A 17,147-nucleotide genomic window follows, 5' to 3' on the forward strand; every position below is an offset into this window, starting at 1 on the left:
ATAAAAATTTTGTAAGCTAGCTAATGAAGTCTCTTACTTCCGCAAGTAGATTTGTGGAAGTGGCCGGGCGCGGTGGGTGGAAGTTTGGAGAAAGAAGGCAGTGATATGATCAGATAAGTGATAATAAAAACTATTTCCGTCTGCTCATGCTGGGGTCGGGATGGGAAGCTAGCTAGACCTGAGGCGGGGTGGGCTGTGTTTATTGTGGAAAACAAGTGATGTTGGTGTGAGGCTGGAGAGTGAGCTGGGTTCATGAGGAGCAGGAACAGTGTTCCTGGAATCCAGAGTTCAGGTAGTGAACATCGGTGTTAGAGGAGATCTGGATCCCTGCGGCCACAGGTGGTAGTCCCTGCTGAAGGGATCATTGGAGCAGGTTTAAGGCTGGTGGGATGTTTCCTTTTTGGGGGTCCCGTATTTGTAGGCACCTGCCTGACTGTTGCTGAGAAAACTTTGCTGCTAATTTAACTTAGTTGTTGGAAGTGGCTTGTGCTCTGTGTGACCTGGAGCTGAACTCATCCGACAACTCTACCATAATTAGGGACCTTGAATTGCCTGAGGGAACAGGCAATTTGACTTCTTCTTCTTAGATGCAATCAATGAAGAGAAATAGGGAAGAATTAGGTAATAGGTTTGTTTGAATAAATTGAGTTTGTATGAAAAATGTAAAATTGTAAATAGGGATTAGTTTGTGTGTAATACAGTGATAGGCCTATTATTAAAAAATCCAGTTTGCATTGAAGGGTTTTCATTTTCTTTAAAATTGCGGAAAAAGTGCTTCTTTTTTCCCAAATTTTCACATTGCACAATTACTAAAATGTAAATTGTTACATACGTGTTGACTTACAGGTTTATGGTAGCTTATGTTTTTATAACCCGTTTAAATACAATTAAATCACACAGGCATATTCACTTTGAAATAACTCATTCAGCTGTACATTATGATTTATTACACTTTTCTATATGGAAGATCTTCAATAAAATTTCATCATAAGTTGATATGTAAGATACAATGAATTACTTAGGACAACATGGCGTATCTTAATTTTGTACTTAGAAAAACACATGCAACATGAAGAGAGTATAAATGTATGATTGGCAAATAAAATACTTTTTGGTTTAGGTAAGTAAAATGTTTTAATAAGCTCTGTCATTCATAGATATAAACATCAGAACACCAGACAGTTAAATTTCTCTTCTATCCTCTTTTCATTGTTTTGTGAAGCCTTTGGTGGAGGAGATCAGAAAGGTAGTTTTTGATTTTTTTTTTTTCTTCAAGTTGTGAAATTATAAAATTAATGTTAATTGAAAGATTTGTTGAATAGACATAGTTTTCCTCTAGTCAAAAAGTGTTTGAGTCTGGGAACAGTGGCTTACACCTGTAATCCCAGCGCTTTGGGAGGCCCAGGTAGGAGGATCATTTGAGCCCAGGAGATGGAGGCCAGCACAGGCAACATGGTGAGACCCCTGCCTCTACAAAAAATTTTAAAAATCAGCCAGGCATGGTGGCGTGTGCCTGTAGTCCTAGCTAGGCAAGAGGATAGCTTAAGGCTGCAGTGATTGCACCACTGTACCCCAGCCTGGGTGACAGAGCAAGATTCTGTCTCTAAATTAGAAAAAAAAAAATCTTGTACCATATTGCTTTTTCAGGATTTTTAGATAAACAGAATGGTAGTTCCAGTTAAGACTGTTAAATCCAGCCGGGCGCGGTGGCTCATGCCTGTAATCCCAGCACTTTGGGAGGCCAAGGCAGGCAGATCACGAGGTCAGGAGTTCAAGACCAGCCTGGCCAATATGGTGAAACCCTGTCCCTACTAAAAATACAAAAATTAGCCGGGTGTGGTGGTGGGCACCTGTAGTCCCAGCTATTCGGGAGGCTGAGGCAGGAGAATTGCTTGAGCCCAGGAGGCAGAGGTTGCAGTGAGCCAAGATCGCACCACTGCACTCCAGCCTGGGTGACAGAGCGAGACTCCGTCTCAAGAAAAAAAAAAAAAAAGACTGTTAAATCCTGATCCCATGTTTCAAGAGTCAAGAATGTGCTCAAACATCATAGAAGTTAGGGAAGACATGGAGCTGGAGGAACAGGAACTGTAACTGACTATTAAGAATTATAAGAGGTTTAGGCCGGGCGCGGTGGCTCACGCTTGTAATCCCAGCATTTTGGGAGGCCGAGGCGGGCGGATCACGAGGTCAGGAGATCGAGACCATGGTGAAACCCCGTTTCTACTAAAAATAACAAAAAAATTAGCCGGGCGTGGTGGCGGGCGCCTGTAGTCCCAGCTACTCGGAGAGGCTGAGGCAGGAGAATGGCATGAACCCGGGAGGCGGAGCTTGCAGTGAGCCAAGATCACGCCACTGCACTCCAGCCTGGGTCTCAAAAAAAAAAAAAAAAAAAAGAATTATAAGAGGTTTAAGGGTGGCGGAAGGTGAAGGTATCCTAAGAGTATATATGAACCTAGAAGTAGAACGTGGGAGCTTGAGGAGGAACTGTGTGGCCTCCCTGCTCAGAACTGAAGGGTTTGGAGATGGGCTTGTGAGAATGGAGCTCTAGGGCTTTTAATGAGCTGCGTGCCTCTAGGCATGCTCCTTCCCTTCACCCTCATAGCTCCTCACCCAGAATGGGGGCTCATATAACCCCCACAACCCCATGCAGATTTGTTTTGAAGAGCATATGGCACAATGCTCATAGCATGTCTGTCACAGTACACAGTGCACATGGTGTGGGCTTAGTAAGTAATGAACTATGAGTAACAGTCGAGAACATGGACTCTGCATCTCTGCTCTGCCTCACAAGCTGACTGCCCTGTGCTTGTCTTCTTATCTGTAAAATGGGGATATAACAGTACCTACCTCATTGGTCATTCTGAGGCCGAAGTGGGTCCATATATGTAAAGTGTTTAGTTCAGGGCATCACTGACAGAGAACGGAGAATGGAGAAACAGCCAACTGCATTCCTCTAGATGTTACTTTGCATGTTGATTTCACATATGTAATTCTCTCAGATGATGTGTTCTTCATGTAAGTCATGCATATGGTGTTTTTAGTGAGTTATTCATATATTAGAATCTGTTACATATTTTCATTTCCTGAGGTCAGGTGATAGTGAGATGACATTTGTTCTTAGGTGTTACCCGCATATTTATATTTTTGGTTGTGTATCCTTAAACATTTGACAGCCCCATTTGCTCAAATATACCTACTAAATTGTCATTCCAGAAGGAGGAATGTCACTTATAATACACATTTGCAAATGTTTGCTTAAACTTGAGCCCTTACTAAATACAGTATCTGATGTTTATGCATTAGAAAAACAGTTATATTTAATAAAAGCAGTCAACAATTAGGAAAAGTTCTTACAAGAAAATAAACTAGTTGGTGATCCCCTAACTTCTAGGGATCCTATCTAAAGTCCTGATATGTGTGAGTTTTAACACTAGAGAAAGACAATTATGCAGATAAACTTGTGTTCCAAAATAAGTGCTTTTTGTTTAGGTTGGGAATCCACGTGTTGAACTTACCCTCTCAGAGCTCCAAGATATGGCAGCTAGGCAACAGCAGCAGATTGAAAATCAGCAGCAGATGTTGGTTGCCAAGGTAAGTTATAAAAAGAGGTATTGAAACATTGTTCAAAAAGTACCTTCTTTAACCATCATTTTAGACTGGGGTTAATATGTTCTTGGGTAACGCTTATAAAATAGGCCCATGCCATGAGAGTGCTAAATGCAGTCTTTCTCTGTTATCACTTCCATAATAATATATGCATGCTGTAGTTTCTGGAAGTTGGGAAGCTATCAGAACAAGAGCATCTCACCTTTGACACATACAATAGACACCCCAAACAGGAAACTGATGGCCTTATTAAAATCATAGATAAAATTTGGAAAGGGGCCAGGCACAGTGGCTCCTGCTGGTAATCCCAGCACTCTGGGAGGCCAAGGCAGGAGGATTGCTTGAGCCCAGGAGTTCAGGACCAGCCTGGGAAACATAGTGAGACCCTGCCTCTACAAAAAATAAAAAAAACTAGCCAGGCATGGTGGCATGTGGCTGTGTTCCCAGCTACGTGGGAGGTTAAGGCAGGAGGATCACTTGAGCCCAGGAGTTGGTTGCAGTGAGCCAAGATCATGCCACTGCACTCCAGCCTGGGTGACAGAGTAAGTGAGACCCTGTGTTAAGAAAGAAGGCTGGGTGCGGTGGCTCACTCCTGTAATCCCAGCACTTTGGGAGGCCAAGGTGGGCGGCTCACAAGGTCAGGAGATCAAGACCATCCTGGCTAACATGGTGAAACTCCATCTCTACTAAAAATATAAAAAAAAATTAGCCAGGCGTGGTGGCATGCGCCTGTAGTCCCAGCTACTCGGGAGGCTGAGGCGGGCGAATGGTGTGAACCTGGGAGGCGGAGCTTGCAGTGAGCCGAGATTGTGCCACTGCACTCCAGCCTGGGCGACAGAGCAAGACTCCATCTCAAAAAAAAAAAATCAGAAGAAAGAGTGCTTTTGGTATCTCCTTTTGCCTCTGGGTATGTTCTTGGCTATGTCATTAGTATTAATGTTCAAGAAGAAGGCAGCAATCCGTGATGAAAACACTGATCAGGGCCATCAAGACAATGACAGGTGGTTAACGGGGCTTCCCAATGTGCTACTCTAGGCTGGACTTGTTTATTACAGTACGGGGCATAGATAATGCGTATTATATATACTGAGTTCTACACTGGTTATTGAAACTCGAATTTTTCTAAGTAATGTTTTAGTCATACTTAACTGAAACATCAGATCTGTCACACATGCCTGCTGGAAATGATTCATGTTGTAAATGATCTTAAAATATTCCACAATTGGCCGGGCGTGGTGGCTCACACCTGTAATCCCAGCACTTTGGGAGGCCGAGGCAGTTGGATCATCTGAGGTCAGGAGTTCGAGACCAGCCTGGCCAACATGGCGAAACCCTGTCTCTACTAAAAATACAAAAATTAGCCAGATGTGGTGGCTAACGCCTGTAATCCCAGCCACTCAGGCTGAGCAGGAGAATCGATTGAAGCCGGGCGGTGGAGGTTGCAGTGAGCTGAGATCGCGCCATTGCACTGCAGCTTGGGCGACAGAGCGAGACACTGTCTCAAAATGAAAAAAAAAAAAAAAGAAAAATTCCAAACTGCTTTAAAGATAACGTTTAAACATTACCAACTAGGTTCTTATTGCTTTCTTCCGTCGAGAGATTTTCTTTATGACTAAAATGTCCAATCTGATTTTTTAAAATTTATTGAATGACTGTATACTTCATTGTACTATCCACTTTTATGTAAATAATAATTTGGGTTGGACTTGTTTTAAAAAGTTGTCTCAATGTTTATTGGATTTATGAGAAAATGATTAAAAGTTAAGTTCAATTGGAAAGTACTTTATCCCATTAATAAGATTTCTGAGATAAAATATACATAGTATTATGTTATTGTAAAAATTTTCTAATTCTGCTTTTGTTTTTTTCCAAATATTGATCCAAGAGTATTGCTGTTCAAAATAGTTGTAGATATTTTCAGTAATGTAAATCACAAGTTAATGCTACATCTTAAATATTTAAGCACATATTGTTTTACCTTAGAGTGTAGTATGTAGTGCCTTCATAATCACACCTTAAACCGCTCCCTATGTAGGTATATTTTATGCGTACATATGGGATCATGAATACTTAATGTTGACTCTTATCTTTAAGGTATGTTTTCACATTAATAGGAAAACCCTATTGAAGAATATTGCATATATTGTTATTTTTCGATTGTTCTGGTATTGTTTGACTCTAAAATGTTTCATTATTGAAGAAAATAATCCTGAAGAAAGCAGACACTTCCTTGATTGTTCAGTAGCATAACAAATTGAAGATTTATCTCCTTACTGATCACCTTATCTCTTTTCAGTGTAAAATTCTCTGCTGGTCAGTGTTCATTTCCTTTAGGAAATGAATTAGATTCTTGGAAGCCACTTTGTAGCAGCAGGAAATGTATTACTTGCACCAGGAAAGTAAGGCTCACTGGGACATCACAGATGTGATAGAGTGAAGAGGAGACTGTGTTAGTGCATGTTCTCTTGCTGGAAGGTTTTCTGCAGAAGCGCTTATATTAACTGGTGTAGATGAGTGTGCATAAGAAAACCCTCTCTCGCCGGGCGCGGTGGCTCATGCCTGTAATCCCAGCACTTTGGGAGGCCGAAGCAGGTGGATCACGAGGTCAGGAGATCGAGACCATCCTGGCTAACACGGTGAAACCCCGTCTCTACTAAAAAAATACAAAAAAATTAGCCAGGCATGGTGGTGGGTGCCTGTAGTCCCAGCTACTTGGTAGGCTGAGTCAGGAGAATGATGTGAACCCGGGAGGCAGAGCTTGCAGTGAGCCAAGATCATGCCATTGCACTTCAGCCTGGGCGACAGAGCGAGACTCCGTCTCAAAAGAAAAGAAAAAGGAAACCCTCTCTCTTAAAAATCCCCCAGCTCTTACTATTTCATACTTAGGTATGTCCAATAATTGCAGTTTTGTATGGTCTGATAGAAGATTCCTCTAGTGTTTTAGTATTCTTTAAGATGAGTGATACTGTAGAATACTCTTACATTTTTGAGTATATAAAAGTAATCATAAGTTTCAATTTTCTTTTTTTTTTTTTTTTTTTGAGACTGAGTCTCACTCTGGCACCCATGCTGGAGTGCAGTGGCACGATCTCAGCTCACTGCAACCTCCATCTCCCGGTTTTAAGCGATTCTTCTGCCTCAGCCTCCCAAGTAGCTGAGACTACAGGCGCGCACCACCATGCCCAGTTACTTTTTGTATTTTTAGTAGAGACGGTTTCACCATGTTGGCCAGACTGGTCTCGAACTCCTAACCTCAGGTGATCCATCTACCTCAGCTTCTCAAAATGCTGGGATTACAGGTGTGAGCCACGGCGCCCGGCCTTCAATTTTCAAAGCTACATTTTTCTTTCTTTTGTTAGGAACAGCGTTTACATTTTCTAAAGCAACAGGAACGCCGTCAGCAGCAGTCTATTTCTGAAAATGAAAAGCTTCAGAAATTGAAAGAACGAGTTGAAGCCCAGGAGAACAAGCTGAAGAAAATTCGTGCCATGAGAGGACAAGTCGACTACAGCAAAATCATGAACGGCAATCTGTGTATGTGCCTGCAACACCCCCTCCACACCACTCTCACCAGGCCCAGATCCAGTCAGACATAGTCTAACTGCCTGACAATTCAGTCACAAATTCACAGGACTAAATAGCAAGTGTGCTAAAGTTTTGCTCTGTTATTTGCATCTAAAAGGATGGGTGGGTTAGGTTAAGTGATCTTAAAATTGTGTAGTCCCAGCTACTTGAGAGGCTGAGGTGGGAGGATTGCCTGAGCCTGGGAGGTCAAGGCTGCAGTAAGCCATGATCCGGCCAGTGCTCCCCAGCCTGAATGACAGTGAGACCCTGTCTCAAAAAAAATAAAAAGATCTCTTGCGGCCTCAGACGCAGTAAAAAGATTCTCTTGTTACATTGGTACCAGCGGCCCTTTGGATTAGGGTGGGGTGCTCCAAGACTTACTCATTCAGGGGGTCTGTTTTTCTTGAATAACTTAACTTGTATCCATGCATTAAGATAAGTTACGCTGATGCTCACTTTTTTTCCGTATGAACTCTTATTTTATTCATTGGTTCAGTCTGTGCCTACTTTAAGTCACAGTGATGCATGAGAGAGGCTTGGATGGCCCTGCCTTCACAAAACCTTTGGTCTCAGAGATTTCTAAGTCACTTGAACAAACTAGCTTATGGACTGATTACCCTAAAGAATGTCAGGAATTAATGCAAATATAATTGTTTGCTTTATGAGTAATCAGATACATGTGTCCCAAAGGCTTTTTGAAATGTGTTGTGGATTCTGCATATCACAGCTTTCTCCAAGGTCTGGCACTAGATGATACTAGAATTAAGTTCAGTGTATAGAAATGAAAAAGGATCAACTAAATGTTTTATTCTTTTCTTGTGTGGGCAATTATAGCTGCTGAAATAGAAAGGTTCAGTGCCATGTTCCAGGAAAAGAAGCAGGAAGTACAGACTGCAATTTTAAGGGTTGATCAGCTTAGTCAGCAATTGGAAGATTTAAAGAAAGGAAAACTGAATGGGTTCCAGTCTTACAATGGCAAATTGACAGGACCAGCAGCGGTGGAGTTAAAAAGACTGTACCAAGAACTACAGGTAACTCCTGGGTCTGGCAATGGTTGTATTAAAACATTCTCATCTTTCTATCTTTCATTAGCATGGGTTGGAAACCTTAGGAAGTGGAAACAAATTAGTAGATTCTAATTTAATAGTAGGCACAAAATATATTCAGTACAAAATAATTTTTAAAATGACTTGGAATAGGCCGGGTGCAGTAGCTCACGCCTGTAATACCAGCACTTTGGGAAGCCGAGGCGGGCAGATCACAAGGTCAGGAGTTTGTGACCAGCCTGGTCAATATGGTGAAACCCTGTCTCTACTGAAAATACAAAAATTAGCTGGGCGTGGTGGTGCGTGCCTGTAGTCCCAGCCACTCGGGAGCCTGAGGCAGAAGAATCGCTTGAACCCAGGAGGCAGAGGCTGCAGTGAGCCGAGATTGCGCCACTGCACTCCAGCCTGGGCGACAGAGTGAGACTGTGTCAAAAAAAAAAAAGGGGGGATATAATTCACACAGCATACAATTCATCCATTTATCCATTTCAAGGATACAGTTCGGTGGCTTCAGTACCTTCACCGACTTGTCAGTTACATCCACCACCACAGTTAATTTTAGAACATTTTTATCACCCAAAAAAAAGGCCTGCACCTCTTAGCCATCACCCCACAACCTCCATACTCTCCAGAGCCTGGCAGCCACAAATCTACTTCCTGTCTCTGTAGATTTGCCTATTCTGGACGTTTCATATGAATGGAATATGCAGTACAGGTTGAGCATCCTTAATCCAATAATCTAAAATGCTTCAAATCTGAAACTTTGAGCTCCAACGTGGCATGCAAAGGAAATACATGCTCATTGGAGCATTTTGGATTTCGGATTTTGGATTTCAGATTTCCAGATTAGGAAGGATGCTAAACAGTTAAATATAACGTAAATATTTAAAAATCTGAATGAATCCAACATCTGAAATGCTCTGGGTCCCCAGCATTTTGGTTAAAGGATATTAACCAAAACACACCCTGTATGTGGTCCTTTGTGACCGGCTTCTTTCACTTAGGATGTTTTCAGCACAAAATAATTTAATTAGCAGGTAATAATCCAGTAAAGAATTAAACTTAGGGTGATATTTTAAGGCCTTTGTTTTAACTCTTTTGATGAGCTAGGTGCCTATTGTTAAATCCTTGTCTTAGCTCAGACTGCTATAACAAAATATCATAGGCCAGATGGCTTAAACTATAGATATTTATTTCCCACCGTTCTGGAGGCTGGAAGTCTAAGATCAAGGTGCCAGCAAATTCAGTTCCCAGTGAGTGTTCACTCCCTGGCTTGCAGAGAGCCGCCTTCTCTCTCTGTCCCCACATAGTGGAGAGAGAGTTTTAGTCTCTCTCCGTTAACTTCATCGTGGGGGGCCCCACCCTCATGACCTTGCCTAAACCTAATTACCTCCTAAAGACCCTGCCTCCAGACACCATTACAATGGGGTTAGGGCTTCAACATAGAGATTTTGGGGGACACATTCAGTCCTTAACAATCCTTAAGATTTTCATGTCTCAGAAGTTGTCATTCAGCAGGCGATTTTTCAAGCCAGAAATAGGTCTTGCTGCTTTATTAGCACTTGCTAGAAAAAGTATTATTATCATTTTATGAAATGAGGGTATTTAACTAGAGTAAAATCACTTGTGGTTGCTGTTAAGTTCTTTAACATAAATGCATAGAAGTACTACAGTATTATAAGGTTTCATGACTTCTACATTTTAAGCTATTGTTAAAAGTGCAGGGTTTTAAGGATTTTTTGGTGAAATGTGATGAATGTAATATAAGGATGTCATTTATTTCCAACTTTTTGGACTGCAATCTAGTTTTTTTGTTTGTTTTTTTGTTGTTTTTTTTTTTTTTTGAGACGGAGTCCAAGGCCGGAGTGCAGTGGCACGATCTCGGCTCACTGCAACCTCTGCCTCCCGGGTTCAAGCGATTCTCCTGCCTCAGCCTCCCCAGTAGCTGGGATTACAGGCACCCGCCACCATGCCTGGCTAATTTTTGTATTTTTATTAGAGACAGAGTTTCACCATGTTGGCCAGGCTGCTCTCGAACTCCTGACCTCATGATCTGCCTACCTTGGCCTCCCAAAGTATTGGGATTACAGGCGTGAGCCTCCGTGCCCAGCCTGCAACCTGGTTTTTATTGTTGTTTTTTGTTTGTTTGTTTGTTTGTTTTTTGAGACAGAGTCTGGCTCTGTTGCCCAGGCTGGAGTGCAGTGGGGCAATCTCAGCTCACTGCAACCACCGCCTCCTGGTTTCAAGCAATTCTCCTGCCTCAGCCTCCCGAGTAGCTGGGATTATAGGCGCATGCCACCACACCCGGCTAATTTTTGTATTTTTAATAGAGACAGAGTTTTACCATGTTGGCCAGGCTGGTCTTGAACTCCTGACCTCAGGTGATCCACCCACCTCGGCCTCCCAAAGTTCTGGGATTACAGGCGTGAGCCACCGCACTCGGCCTGCAATCCAGTTTTTAAAAGTACATTTTACGTCCTGTTGAGTATACACATGGAAGTGTGTATGCACTAGTGCTGTGGGCATCCGAAAGTTTAAGACAACTCTTACTATGGGAAGCACACTCTGATATTTTCTGTTCTGTCCTGGTTCATTTCTTAAAAATGCTGGTTGCAAGCCTCTAAAATGACGTAAAGGTGCTTCACTTGGTGACTCAGGCCATCCTTTTTGGTTCTTTTTGAATTTCCTGCTGCCTCCACAGTAAGGTGCATCATGCGGTGGACTCAGGCCTGAAGCAGCTCCATGGGGTGGAGCAGAGCATCCTTTAGTTTCTGAGAGTGCCACAAACACCGCACTCAGTCTCCTGTCATCATCATTGGCATTAGTCATTTCATGTGCTTTGAAGAAGATGCGTTACAGATGTTTGCTCTTTCTTTGTTCCATAAGAACGCTGTCCTGGCTTCATCTCTGCTGTACCTGTGAAATATTCCACACAAGGTGGCAGTGCATGCATGTAAATATACATCAGAACTTAATGCTACTTTTCCTTTTTTAATCTCCCTGGCAATGAGAATTTGACTTGTAATTAACACAAATCATAAAAGTTGTATTTTGTGGTTTGTAGATTCGTAACCAGCTTAACCAGGAACAAAATTCAAAACTTCAGCAGCAGAAGGAACTCTTAAATAAGCGCAACATGGAGGTGGCCATGATGGACAAGCGAATCAGTGAACTGCGTGAACGTCTCTATGGGAAAAAAATTCAGGCATGTGAAAAAGTTTTTGTGAGATAAACTACTAAAGATAGTTTATCCAAGCATTGCTCATCTTCTGTTAGTAGCAGTATGCTCCTCCATCCACCATAGCTGATAAAACATAAATAGGCCATAAACCATCAAAGATGACAGAACAAAGTTCCTTCTCCCAGTGACTCATTTATTTCCTGGTGTGTGGAGGCAAAACCATCCTCAGCCTGCAGCCTTGCTCTCAGTGTGCTGGCCTTCCTTCCTCCCCATGTGTTTCTGTCTCCTCTTCACTGGGGGATGCTGTTGGCTTTGGAGTCACAGCATCTGTCACGGTCCGCACTCTGCCATTTTAAGCTGTGCCACTTTGAGCAAATTCCTTGACTTGCGTAGCCTCATGTTCTTGCTGTAAAGTGATTTGTCCTACCTGCCCTGTGAGTTGTTGTAAGGATTCTTATAAATAAGCCATGTAGAAGGATTTTGTAAACTCTTGACCAAAATGCTATATAAGGGGTTATACTTCTAAAAAATCCTTATTTGATACTGAATTTCAAAGGTAGTAAATACTCATTGAAAAAGTAATACAATAAAATACTCATTGAATAAATACTCATTGAAAAAATAATACAATAAAATACTCATTGAATAAATGCTCATTGAGAAAATGAGATTTATTAACCTTTGAAATTCAGTATCAAAGATTTTGGACTTGCCAGCGTCCACAATCACATGAGTCGATTCCTTAAGATAAATCTCTTAAGATAAGTACAGAAATATGTAAGGGAAAATGTGAAAGTCCTTTCCACCCTGTTCTCTAGAGGTGATAGTTGCTAATGGTTCCAGTCTTTTCCCTAATAAAGACACAAAGGTACAGAACTTTAACTGAAAATGGGATTGCAGGAATTACACTAGTCTCACTGCTCACCTAGTCTTTTTTTTTAACTGCAACATGGGTGTCTTTCCAAGTCGTTACCTCATTCTGGTTGCACCATCTGAAAGCTATTCCCTGGTCCTAGAGCCTATAACCCCTTTACCACCCTCTGTAGTCAGGCAGGGAGTCCTGAGTCTTGCTGCCACTCACAGTGCATTGGTGAGCACGTGTACCACTGACCCACCTGCATGGAGGAGGGGCGCCTGCACTCTGTGTCTTTGGCTGGATGTAGCACTTGACTTTTCTCGCACCTGCGGCACTCAGTGATTAGGGTAGCAGTGCCTGAATGCAGAGCTGAGTACACTCTGCCCTCATGGTAGGAGAGTGGAGCACCCACTCCTGACCCACCAGCAAGGACTCCATTCCCACATCTCCCTTCTGCATATAGTTTGGTGACAGAAGAGTGTCCTCTTGTTAGCGTCTGCTGCTCTGAAAGATGCTCTGAGGAGGCAGCATGGGCTTGAGGGCCACCGCCTAGGGGGAGTGGGTATAGAGGGTGGTAGACGAAGAAGGGAGCTTCCAGTTCTGTGGGTGTCACAGTCTCTCATTTACAAATCTGCCCTTCTTTTAAAAAAACAACACAATGAGTTTAAAGATCAGTAGTTTATTTGTACAACTTTATGATTTCAGATGTTGGTTTTCCTTTTTCTCAATATTAACAACAAAGAGTCCATGTGAGAGAGAGGCTGCAAGCACTGTCTGTATGCTTACATATGCTCCTCAGTAATGGCGTAGTAGTCAGGGCTCCCCAGAGAAAGAGAACCAGTAACGTGCGTGCACACACTTGCGTGTGTGTGTGTGTGTGTGTGTGTGTAGAGGAAGAGAGATTTATCTTAAGGAATTGGCTCACGTGATTGTGGACGTATGTGTGTGTGTGATTTAAGGAATTGGCTCACGTGATTGTGGATGTTGGCAAGTCCAAAATCTGTGAGGCCGGCCGGCAGCCTGGAGGTCCAGGGGAGATGGTGCAGCTGGAGTCTGAAGGCCGACTCTACGCAGGATCCCACTTTCTCAGGGCATCCCTCTGTTTCTCTTAGGGCATTCCACTGATTGGATGGGGCTCACCCAGCTTCTAGAGGGTCACCTGCTTTACTCAAATCTACCAATTTAAAAGTTAATCTCATCCAAATTGGAGACTATTATTCTAAGTGAAGTAACTCAGGAATGGAAAACCAAACATCGTATGTTCTCACTCATAAGTGGAAGCTAAGCTATGAGGATGCAAAGGCATAAGAATGACACAGTGGACTTTGGGGACTCGGGGAAAGGGTGGGAAGGGGGTGAGGGATAAAAGACTACAAATTGTGTGCAGTGTACACTGCTTGGGTGCACCAAATCTCTCAAATCACCACTAAATAACTTACTCATGTAACCGAACACCACCTGTTTCCCAATAACCTACGGAAATTAAAAAAAAAAAAAGTTAATCTCATCTAGAAAATACCTTTTCAGCAACATGTAGTCTGGTGTTTGGTCAAATATCCAGTTACTGTGACCTAGCCAAGGTGATGTGTAAAGTTATCCATCACAAACAGCTAGATTCATTCCACCTACACTTCAAGGGATCGCCTTGAAGAAGTCAGTATTTTTGCAGAGATGCATCTCGACCCAAAGGTCCTAGGTACCTTTGAGCAATTGTGAAAGCCATGACCCCTCACCCCAAAGTGACCTGTGCTCATGCATATAGAATCTTACACACAATCACAGGGGTTATGGATCCTATTTAGAGCCTATATTGAGATCTTGAGGAGTCAGTAGTTCTCTAGAATCCCTGTTCCAGGCCCCTTTGTTCCTGAGCAGTGTCCTCTGTCTGTGGCTCTGTGTCCTGGCTGAGAAAGGCAGCACTGCCTTCAGGGAGCTGGGCTCATGGCTGGGAGTGAGAGCCTGGTCTGCTCACTGTGCCTCACGTGGCTTAGACAGTACCGGCCACAGCCCTTATTCCGACTTGACAGGTGTGAGCACAGAAGCTGAGTCACCTGCGCAAAGCGGTGCAGTGAGTAAGTCACAGAGGGCGTTTGAAGCCAGGCTCAGAGCCCAGGGTTTGACCAGTGTCTCTGTGCCCGCTCAAGGGGGGAAGAGTATCCTGAGTAAGAGGGAAGCTACGTGTGGATCACAGGGAAGTTGCTCTGCCCTCACATCAGCTCCTCATGTGTACGGCTCCAGATGGGTGGGTGTTGTTAGAGAATTGCTCATAGGAAGCTACCGTTCCTTCTCCACAGTCTCCCCTTCTAGATGCTGATCTTTCCAGACAGGCTTCCTAAAAACAAACCACTGAGTGAGTGGTTTCTGTCCGAGCTGGCAGTCTCTTGCACTAGGCTTAGGACTTCTTTTAATTTAGGAGAATCTTGACTCTCATTTCTTCCCAATTTGTAGTTGAACCGTGTGAACGGCACGTCATCACCACAGTCACCCCTGAGCACATCTGGCAGGGTCGCTGCTGTGGGGCCTTATATCCAGGTTCCCAGTGCCGGAAGCTTTCCTGTCCTGGGGGACCCCATAAAGCCCCAGTCTCTCAGTATTGCCGCAAATGCTGCTCATGGAAGATCCAAATCCGGTGAGTGGCCCTGGCCCTCTTCCTGGGGGAGAGTTTGTGAGCAGGGAATGGGGCCTGCGGTGGAGGGGCAGGGGGTCGGGCAGGCTCCTGAGACTCTGCCCCACACATCATCAGACTCCAGGCTCAGTCTCCCCGTGAGGCGCTTGGAGAGCTGTGTTCCCCCGTGGTAACAATCCTAAAAAGAAAACAAGTTATTTTTACTGAACTAGAGGTCTCTACTGTGTGGCTTTTCAAAACACAAATGATTAATTAAAACTCTGATCCGTGGGCCGGGTGCGGTGGCTCACGCCTGTAATCCCAGCACTTTGGGAGGCCGAGGCAGGTGGATCACCTGAGGTCAGGAGTTCAAGACCAGCCTGGCCAACATGGTGAAACCCCGTCTCTACTAAAACTACAAAAATCAGCCGGGCGTGGTGGCAGGTGCCTGTAATCCCAGCTACTCTGAAGGCTGAGGCAGGAGTATCACTTGAACCCGGGTGGTGGAGGTTGCAGTGAGCCAAGATCGTGCCACTGTACTCCAGCCTGGGCAACAAGAGTGAAACTTCATCTCAGAAAAAAAAAAAAAAAAAAAAAAAAAACCATGAGTGTCCTCTCCTACTGCAGGTTTATTTACTCTGAGGACACTGAGGCCCGGCATGGATGCCTCACCACAACTCGGCTGCAGCCAGCCAGGTGGAGGGGCTGCCCCTACAGACGGTGCTGTGTCCTTATTGATCAGAGTGCACCATCGTTGGTTTGGTCGTGACCTCACAGTGGTGCTGTGTGATGGACTTGGGCCTCCAGCTCCGTCCTCCAGTGTAGTCCACGGTGGCGTCCCTGCCAAGCAGAGGGCAGGCTGTTCGTGGACAGTCTGTTTCTCAACCAACGCATTAAAAGTGTTGGGGCTTCCTTGCAATAAGACTTTCTTTATGACTGGGGTTGACACATTTCCCTGAAACACAGCATCAGGAATCCCTGTCCTGATGTATTGAAACATTCCTTTCATGAAAACAGTACTGTTACTCTCTGGCCAGCAGGCCTGTGTTTCGAGCCCCTTTTTCGGGATTGTGGTGGATTCGTGCTCATCTTTGTTTGCTTCATTTTCTTTTGCTTGGCCCCCAGGAGGGACAGCAACACACCTGTTGCCCCCACTGGGGAGCTTGGGGCTTGTTCTGAACTCCGAAAGAGAAGAGCATCACCAGCCCTTGTGAGCCACAAGCCCCTACTCAGATCCCTTACGGCCGTGTCTCAGCAGCCACATAAAGTGTGGGGTTGGCATGAACCCCTAACTTTAGGTTGCTCTGCTGAGCTGTTATTTATAGTTTGAACCACCCTGTAGTAGGCGTAGATACTTGTCTGTTTCCAGTGGGAGGTAATTAGCACAGCCAGCTACTTGTCTGCTGACTTCTTTGAGAAACTCCCCAAGCTGAGAATGTCTCCTGTTTCCCGTCCCTGTTGGTGTCTGCTGTGCTGCCTCAAGGGGTTGCAGCAAGGAGATGCCTTCACGAAGCCCTGGTCCTAGTCTCTGCTGTGGTTTAAAGTCATGGACACGGGAAACCTGTGCTCACCTTCAGACTGGGGGCAGAAGCTCAGCCCAGAGGTGGAGCTAGGGCGTGAAACCTCCTGGCAGGGACTCTCATCCCTCGCTGTTGGCTGTCCTGGTTCTGTGTCACACAGATGGCCACAGTAAACCCAGAGTGACCAGCTCATGGACAGTGTCAGACCTCGACGTCGGGCCTAATTATGGCTCCTCGCGGCCCTCTGCAAGCCCATTTGTAAACCGTATGTTGGCTGACAAGCTTAGTGGGAAGTTGCGTCCTCTTTAATATGTGCAAAATCACCTGTCACTTGTTTTTCCAAACTGACAAAGGTCTGCTCCATCACATCTAGACTTGAAAAAGATGCCACACAAACATAATTTGTCCCTTTCTTCAACAGACAGGTATGGAGTTTGGGTGGGGCCACATGCACCCTCCCATCCTCAGAAAAGGTGTGACAGCAAGGGACAGATGCTGGCATAGCATGGGTTTTGTTTTGGAGGGTTTTTTGTTTGTTTTTACAAAATTAAGATAATTTTCTGAGTTTATTACGAGGCTTTTAGTTTTACAATCATGCTAAAAGATAATTGTTCCTCTATAAAATGATTTTCCTTCTATGCCTCTTGCCTTCTTCTGAAGAAAGGAGAAGATTGCTTTTTAGTCCCCACTGTGGCTGATTTCCATACAACTTCCTGTTGTTGCTGGGTTGTTTCTGAAGCAGCTGGACAGCCACATTCCCTGTGACCCT

General features: G+C 44.1%; 1 protein-coding gene across 6 annotated transcripts in view; it reads left to right on the top strand.

Moving 5' to 3' along the window:
* PPP1R13B (protein phosphatase 1 regulatory subunit 13B) overlaps window positions 1-17,147 on the top strand; it is a 121,492-nt gene that overhangs the window by 93,736 nt on the left and 10,609 nt on the right. For all 6 annotated transcript variants that reach the window (XR_008659305.2, XM_055288004.2, XM_055288005.2 and 3 more), the window contains 5 exons: window positions 3,490-3,591; window positions 6,966-7,140; window positions 8,005-8,201; window positions 11,281-11,421; window positions 14,702-14,882. Coding sequence is in view for 5 of the 6 variants with exons in the window: in XM_055288004.2 (XP_055143979.1) it covers window positions 3,490-3,591; window positions 6,966-7,140; window positions 8,005-8,201; window positions 11,281-11,421; window positions 14,702-14,882 (796 nt within the window). In the remaining variant the exon portion in view is untranslated. The remainder of the gene's footprint in view (window positions 1-3,489; window positions 3,592-6,965; window positions 7,141-8,004; window positions 8,202-11,280; window positions 11,422-14,701; window positions 14,883-17,147) is intronic.

This window comes from Symphalangus syndactylus, chromosome 8 (genome assembly GCF_028878055.3).
Source record: "Symphalangus syndactylus isolate Jambi chromosome 8, NHGRI_mSymSyn1-v2.1_pri, whole genome shotgun sequence".
Lineage (NCBI taxonomy): Eukaryota > Metazoa > Chordata > Mammalia > Primates > Hylobatidae > Symphalangus > Symphalangus syndactylus.